The 7,787-nt window shown below is 34.8% G+C and overlaps 1 protein-coding gene across 1 annotated transcript; it reads left to right on the top strand.

Annotated features, from left to right (window-relative positions):
- Positions 1 to 318: 318 nt before the first annotated feature.
- On the top strand, positions 319 to 1,801 carry LOC105037504 (uncharacterized). Its single transcript, XM_073242683.1, has 3 exons — positions 319 to 526; positions 677 to 710; positions 1,118 to 1,801. Exons 1-3 carry the CDS (start codon positions 442 to 444, stop codon positions 1,341 to 1,343), a joined length of 345 nt encoding a protein of 114 aa, XP_073098784.1. The 5' UTR covers positions 319 to 441; the 3' UTR covers positions 1,344 to 1,801.
- The last annotated feature ends 5,986 nt before the right edge of the window (positions 1,802 to 7,787 follow it).

The raw sequence follows: 7,787 nt of genomic DNA, 5'->3' as shown, positions 1-7,787 counted from the left end.
TTTGAAATGATGATTTTAATTTTAATTTTTTTATGGTCCACATGGAAAAAAGATGGAAAAGAGATGGTGATGTAGACACTATAAAATGTCATTCATAAGATTTATATTAATTTAATAAATAAATTAAAAATTATATTATTTTTATAAATAGTTTTTTTTAAATTATTTAGATAAAGGACTCGGTCAATTCTCTTATTTTCAAGACAGTTGACGTAGTCGGCAGAGGAATTGGTCTCTGATGTCTTTTCCGAGTTACATTGGGAACTTATGGGTACAATGCGTCATGCGTGTGGCTCAAATAGTGGATACCACTGTAAAATTTGCAACCATCGCATCTGCCAGGGGTGTGAAAAAAGGGATGGTTCTTTTGCCCTGGATGGTGAATAACTGGTGGGGTGCTGTAAATCCCGTCTGGAGAAGTATGCCAAAGAGTCATTACTAATGGCCGGTTTGAGTTCTCACGCCACTCCTCTGGGAAGTGCTGTGATCTCTCTGTTAAGCTATGGGAGTTGTTTTTCAAGCTTTGGTAACTGGCTCTTTGTTACCTCATTTTACCTTTTGGATGTTCTCTAACTTAACCTCTTGTAAAACATTTGGCATTTTTTCCCCTTTCCAAATTTCTTCTCTTTAAAGCATTTAACATTCTTTCCCCTTTCCAAATTTCTTCTCTTTTCAGGTGATTTGCCTGCTGATGTGAGTTCACAAATCAGGTGTGTAATAATTTTAATCTGCATCTTGTTCTATAAAAATTATGTAGTCTTATTTCTTGTTGTACTACATTCTGTAAGCATGACATGATTTAAGGTTTATTTTAGGCACTTAGAATGAGATCATGCGAACTTTATGCAACCCTTTTGGTACATGAGAAATGCTTTAAAGGATCCGGTTCTAACAATGTGAGACAAAGCATCCAACACTGATTTCTTGTCTTTCTAAATTATTCTGCTTCCATTGTTTGGCCTAGTCATTCTTGTATGAATGAATTTTCATGTTCTTATGGTGAGAGCAACCGATGATGACGAGATCCATTATCGTGGATACAATAATTGTACTCTTATTGTTTTGTTGGTTGACACATGTATTGGTGGCTGACACATGGCCGTTTATGGGTTATCAGATTGGTGGGATTCTCTGGATACTGGTCACAGCATCCAGACCTACGATTTACCGAGCAATTAGAAGGTCAAGGAAATGGAAATTCATTTAAAGATATAGATGTTCAGCCTTCTTATGCTGAGGCCCAGGTAGATGGATCGAGAATTCCTATGCCAGCGGAAAGAAAAGATTCATCCCTTAAATTAGCGTCAGAGGGTCATGGAGATGGTAGCGGTGAGAATTCTTGAGTTTACTGTTGAGGCTCACTCCTCGAGAACTGGTAATCATACACGTGGGACAGAGTTTGCTGGCAACAGAAGTAGTCTACCATTCTTATCCAGTTTCAAAAAAGATTCCCTAATCTGGAAACCACCTCAACCAGAACATGTGGAAGATGACGTGGATAGTGCTGTTAGTTACGATGACGACGACGACAGTAATGAAATAAAATGAGCCCAATCAAGTTTTTTGAGCAGTTTTAATGAAAAAAATGGGAATGCTTCCGGTTATAAAGAAGAGCGGCAAAAGGCAATGCTGAAAGCAATTAATGGGCAGTTCAAAATTATTGAAAGTACATTTTTGGCCTCTAAGAGCTTTTCTTTTTGTGGCATAGAGGGTGGTGAGAGTTGGTTTGACATTGTGGCATCACTATCATGGGAAGCTGCCTTGCTTGTCAAGCCTGCGTTGGATGTATGCCTTGAACATCATGTTGATCAATATTTATAAATTTTTTAAAAATATAATTTATATTATTAATTTTTATATTAATAAAATTTAAATTTTTATTTATTTATATTTAAATTTATTGTATCTGTAAATCATCTATTGAGTTAAAGGATATAATAATACATATTCTCAAAAATTGAGAATTTGAAACGTATGTTATTATTAGTTAACTCATAAATTACTTCCGATCTTAGGATCATCATAAAGATGGTGATTGATCTGAAAAGATTGATGCATGATTATTTCTTTAGGATAGATGAATCTTCAATTTACAGTGAAAAGATACCAAAGTGAAAGTGTAAGTGCTTGTTCGGAACAAGAGTACTGAGTGTGACCAATCACGAGTAATAATTAGGATACCTACCTTCTCATCAATGACATACTTTAGCTGCAGTAGTGTGTTTAGTTTTCTGATCTGAGGTGCATCGATCGTTTACCTTGAGAGTGCTATAGTTTGACTACACCATAACTCGATCTCCTAGCCATATGGAGCTTTGAGGTTCACCACCAAATGATACGCTATTACTAAGATGATAGTGATTATCAAGTATAGATCGTTGTATGTCATATGCATTGATTTTCTCGTAATCAAGTGGTGTGGAGATACTGGTATGGCATACAAGTAAAATATTGAAGTATATCTTATTAAACGTGATCAATTGTTGAGCACTCTGCTGTCAAGAGTAGCTCGCGAACGATATGAGTATAAGTGTCCTTCCGATCTGAGATCATCACGGTGACTTACAAGCAACTCACTATGCTTTGGTGCCAGACTATCTGAATTTTTAATTCAGTGACGGAAGATTTCTAGATACAATCAAGTACTTGTGAAGTTGGTGTGTGAGTCAAGATGGAATTGACCCCTTCGAATAAGTAGGAGTTAATGCATCAATATGTTTCAATTCAGTAAAATCTTGGCTAGAATAATCCATATGATGGATTTGAAAGGTTGAGACACAATGTAGCTGACTATTCCAGGTTTCACAGTGAAATCCCAAGTCACCTTGAGCATTAGGATCAAAAGGATGAATTATATGGTAACTATATGCCAATAAGTTTATGAATGATGCTTTACAATCTTTCGACCTATCCAGATGTCAGGTATCATTGCTAGATGGTCATTTTGATTGGTATAAAAAATTTATTCTTATACTACCGACTTAGGTTTGAATCTATAGGGTCACACTCAAAAAAGTTTTCGACTGATCTTGTGGCTGATCAACGATTGAAAATCATTCTAGAGTTTAATCGTCAATTCGATTGATGATTAACCTTATGCAAAAGTTGTAATAAATTAATTCATTAATTATTGATGAATTATAAGAAGATTGATTAGTGATTAGATTGCTAATTAGCTTAATTTGATTGAGTATTAAAATTTAGATTAAATCTAATTGAATTAGATTCAATTTGGTTTGACCCGATTAGGTTATGAGATGACATAATCACTAAGGGTGTTCGATTTTTGATTCGAGCTCGATTAATTTTTAATTTGATTAAAATTTAATCAAAACTATTTGTTACCTAATTAGATTAGATAATCTAATTAGATCTAACTTAATTTGATTGGATCAAGAACTTAATAAGAAATGAATTCGAATGCAAATTCGAACAGAACAAGAAAACTCCTTGCACCACCTTTCATTTCACCTTTCACTTTTTTACATGTGAAAGTAGTTTTTATGTGAAATTTCTCTCACCTAGAAGGTATGTAATGCCTTCTTCTGATCCTTTTTAGATTAGAATTTGGTTGGTTTAAGTTTGAGTTTTGAATTGGTTTGAAATGAAACTTAAACCTAAAGTCCAAGATTGGAAGGACTCTTCCTTGCCGCCGACCATCTTTCTTATCATGCCAAAATAACTTTTTATATGGAGTTTTTGCATCCATTTGAGGTTTGTCACCCATCTTTCTGATTTGAATTGGTGATAAGATCAAATTTTGTTTGAATCAGAACCAAAACAATCAAACTCTATCCTTATCTTGATGGGATGCCACCTTAAGAAGGCATATTTTTTTGTGCACCCCATCAAGTGAGTTTTTGATATGAGAGAACCTTAGAGAGGGTGTGAAAAATCAAAGAGAGAAGTGGGCATCCATGCATGAGAAAATGAGGAAGAAGGTTCCTCTTTGGGCATGAGATCTAGGGTGGGCTTCTAGGGTTTTCTAGTTCTAGCTTTGTGAGAGAAAAATGTAAAAGAGTTTTGTTCTTTTTCTTCCACACCATCTCCTCTTTGAAAAGCTCCATCTTCTGATCTGAAGATATCTATTCGATCTGAAGAAAGAAGTCATCTTCAGCCATCCAGAGTCTTCAATGCGAGCTAGCACTCTCAAAAAGGATGATCTGTTTGGGGCTGTGAGTGGACTACCTATAGAGACCGGATGCACTGTGCAGCTACTTGGCATCAGAAAAGATCTCATACCATATTCATTAGTAGTGACAATCATCAATCCATGATCAGATAATGAGTTCTAGACTCATTGGATCAGATCTAACCGTTAGATCTGATTCAGGGCATCGATACGATCAATACAGTCTTTTTCATTAGATTAAATTTTTTATATGCATGATTTTTATGTTATAGATCCTTAGAAAGGTAGTTTAGATCTAATCTAAAGTATGTGTAGGAGATTAAATTATTTAATCTACTATTTCTACTGTAAAATTTTAAAAAATGCATGCTTTGAACTGCCTATTTTTCAATATATAAAGTCTGTCTGGTTACCAAAGATTACCATCAGTGTTATGGTATTGATTAAGATGAGATATTTTCTTCTGTGGCAATGCTCAAATCTACTCGGATCATGCTTGCGATAGCAGCACATCTGGACTATAAAATCTGGTAAATGGATGCGAAAACAGCTTTCCTGAATGAAGAGCTAGAAGAAGAGGTGTATATGATACAATCTGAAAGTTTCATATCCACAGATGAGTCTAAGGTGTGCAAGCTTCAGAGATCGATTTATGGACTTAAGCAGGCATCTTGGAGTTGAAATATATATTTTGATAAAGTAATCAGAACGTATGGCTTCATTAAGAATGGAGAAGAATCTTGTATAAACAATTAGGTTAATAACTCTGCGATAATATTTTTTATTTTGTATGTGGATGATATTCTCTTAATCAAACATAACATCCCTGTATTACAGGAAATAAAAATTTGATTGTCATTACAGTTCTCCATAAAGAATTTCAGAGAAGCATCCTATATCCTTGGGATAAAGATGTATAGAGATAGATCTAAAAGATTGCTTGGATTATCTTAGTCCACGTACATTGATACTGTACTAAAATAGTTCAGCATGAAGAATTCTAAAAAAAACTATCTTACGATAGGACAAAAAATTTCTCTCTCGAAGAGTGATTTTCGACAACTCCTCAAGAGAGAGAGCGTATAAGTAGAATTTCATATACTTTAGTAGTAGGATCTATTATGTATGCCATGATATGTACGAGACTGGATGTGGTATACTCACTAAGGATAATGAGCAGATACTAGTCTGATTTAGGTGAGAACCACTGGAAGGTCGTAAAGACCATCTTTAAGTATTTGAGAAATACTCAGGACTAGTGGCTCATCTATAGAGAAATCGACTTAAAATTTGTGAGATTTATAGACTCCAATTTTAATCGGATCATGACAATAGTAAGAGCATGTCAGGATATATTTATATCCTGAATGGTGGAGCAGTCCACTAGAAGAGTTTCAAGCAGTACACCGTGGCCGACTCTATTTACGATGTGGAATATATCGTGGTATCCGATGTTGCAAAGGAAGCTGTATGGTTACGGAAGTTCATCGATGAGCTTGGAGTGGCACCCTCCTTTGATGGCCCCATCTTGTTGTACTGCGATAGTACTGGTGCCATTGCTCAAGTGAAGGAACCAAAGCCACATTAGTGGACCAAGCACAATCTGCGTCGCTACCACCTGGTCCGAAAGATCATGGATCGAGGTGACGTCAAGCTTCAAAAGATTGACGGAAAGAAGAACCTGATCGATCCATTTACTAAAGCCCTTGATGTCAAAGAGTTCAAAGATTATAAATCAAAGATGGTATATGATACTATCCCGATTGGCTTTAGTCCAAGTGGGAGTTGTTGGAAATTGTGTCTTAAAGCTAATCGTAGCCTGTTGATGGTTGTACTAATCATTATAATTGTATATGAATTATTAAATTAATAAATATTATTTAATTTTTTCATCACTCTGTGTACATCTTATTTAAACTCCTATTTTATGATGAAATTCTTAGGACTATTGAATCGATATAGGAGGATATATCGTTTAGCTCTTAAACCCTAGTTTACAACCAAATGATATACTATTATTAGGATGATAGCTATATCGAGTGTAGATCATTGTGTACCATGTACATTGGTTGCCTTATTAATTAAAGAATGTGGAGACACTGGCATGGCATGCAAGTGAGATATAAGGTACATCTCACTGAACATGACCAAATACTGAGCACTCTGCTGTCAAAAGTAGCTCGCAAAGGATGTGGGTATGTATCCTTCTAATCTGAGATCATCACGATGACTTGCAAGCAACTCACTGTACTTTGATGTCGGACCATCTGAATTTCTAATTTAGTAATGAAAGATTTTTAGGCATAGTTAAGTACTTGCGAAGTCAGCATTTGAGTTGAGATAGAATTGATCCCTCTGAATAAGTAAGAGTTAATGCATCAGTATATTTTAATTCAATAAAATCTCGATCGAGGTAATCCACATGATGGATTTAGAAAGTTAAAATATAATATGGATAATCTTTTTAGGATTGATAGTTAAACCCTTAGGTCATCTTGAGCATTAGGATCAAAGAGATGAATTATACGATAATCATATGCTAATAGATTCTTGAATATCGCTTTGCAATCTTTCAATCTATCCGGATATCGGGTACCATTGCTAGATAGTCACTTTGATTGGTATAGAAAGATTATTCCTGTACTACCGACTTAGATTCGAATATATGGGTCACATTTAAAAAAATTTCTGACTGATCATATAGCTGATTGATGATTGAGAATCATTCTATGGTATAATCATTAATTCGATTGATGATTAACCTTGTGCAAGAGTTGCAATAAATTAATTTATTAATTATTAATAAATTATAGAAGGATTGATTAATAATTATATTACTAATTAACTCAATTTGATTAAAAATTAAGATTTGGATTGAATCTAATTGAATTAGATTTAATTTGGTTTGACCCGATTACATTATGAGATGACTTAATCGCTAAGGATGTTCAATTCCTGATTTGAGCTCGATTAATTTCTAATTTGATTAGGATCTAATTGAGACCATTTGTTACCTAATTAGATTAGGTGATCTAATTGGGTCTAACCTCATTTGGTTGGATCAAGAGCCTAATTGAATAAGAATTTGAATTCGAATTTGAATTGGACAACCCTTGTGCCACCCTTCTCTGCACCATTTCTTTCTTCATGCGAGAAAAGATTTTTTGCATAGATTTTCTCCCACCCAAAAGATGTTTAACGCCCACTTCTAATCTTTTTTAGATTAGGATTTGATTGGTTTAAATTTTGAGTTCAAAAGGTTTGAATTCGGATTTAAACTTAGAGTCCAAAACAAGTTGGACTCTTCCCTTACCGCCGACCACCTCTTCTCATGCACAAATGAGTTTTGCATAAATTTTTTATGCTATTCTAATGGTTGTTGCCTACTCTCTGAGTTTCTAAGATGAGAATAAAGTTTGGTTCGAAGTTTAATTCAAATTTGATTTGAACTGATGATAAAGATCAACCAACATTTGAATTTGAACCAAACTACCTAATCATTATCTTTATTTTTCATGGGATGCCACCTTAAGAAGGCTTGTTCTTGTGTGCCCCATCATGATGAGATTTTTGGCATGAGGAACATTAGAGAAGGGGTGTGAAAAATCTGAGAGGGGGCGGGCATCCATGCGTGAGAAACCGAGGAAGATCTCTT

This window comes from Elaeis guineensis, chromosome 8, assembly GCF_000442705.2.
Source record: "Elaeis guineensis isolate ETL-2024a chromosome 8, EG11, whole genome shotgun sequence".
Taxonomy (NCBI): domain Eukaryota; kingdom Viridiplantae; phylum Streptophyta; class Magnoliopsida; order Arecales; family Arecaceae; genus Elaeis; species Elaeis guineensis.
This window is presented reverse-complemented; position numbering and strand designations above follow the sequence as displayed.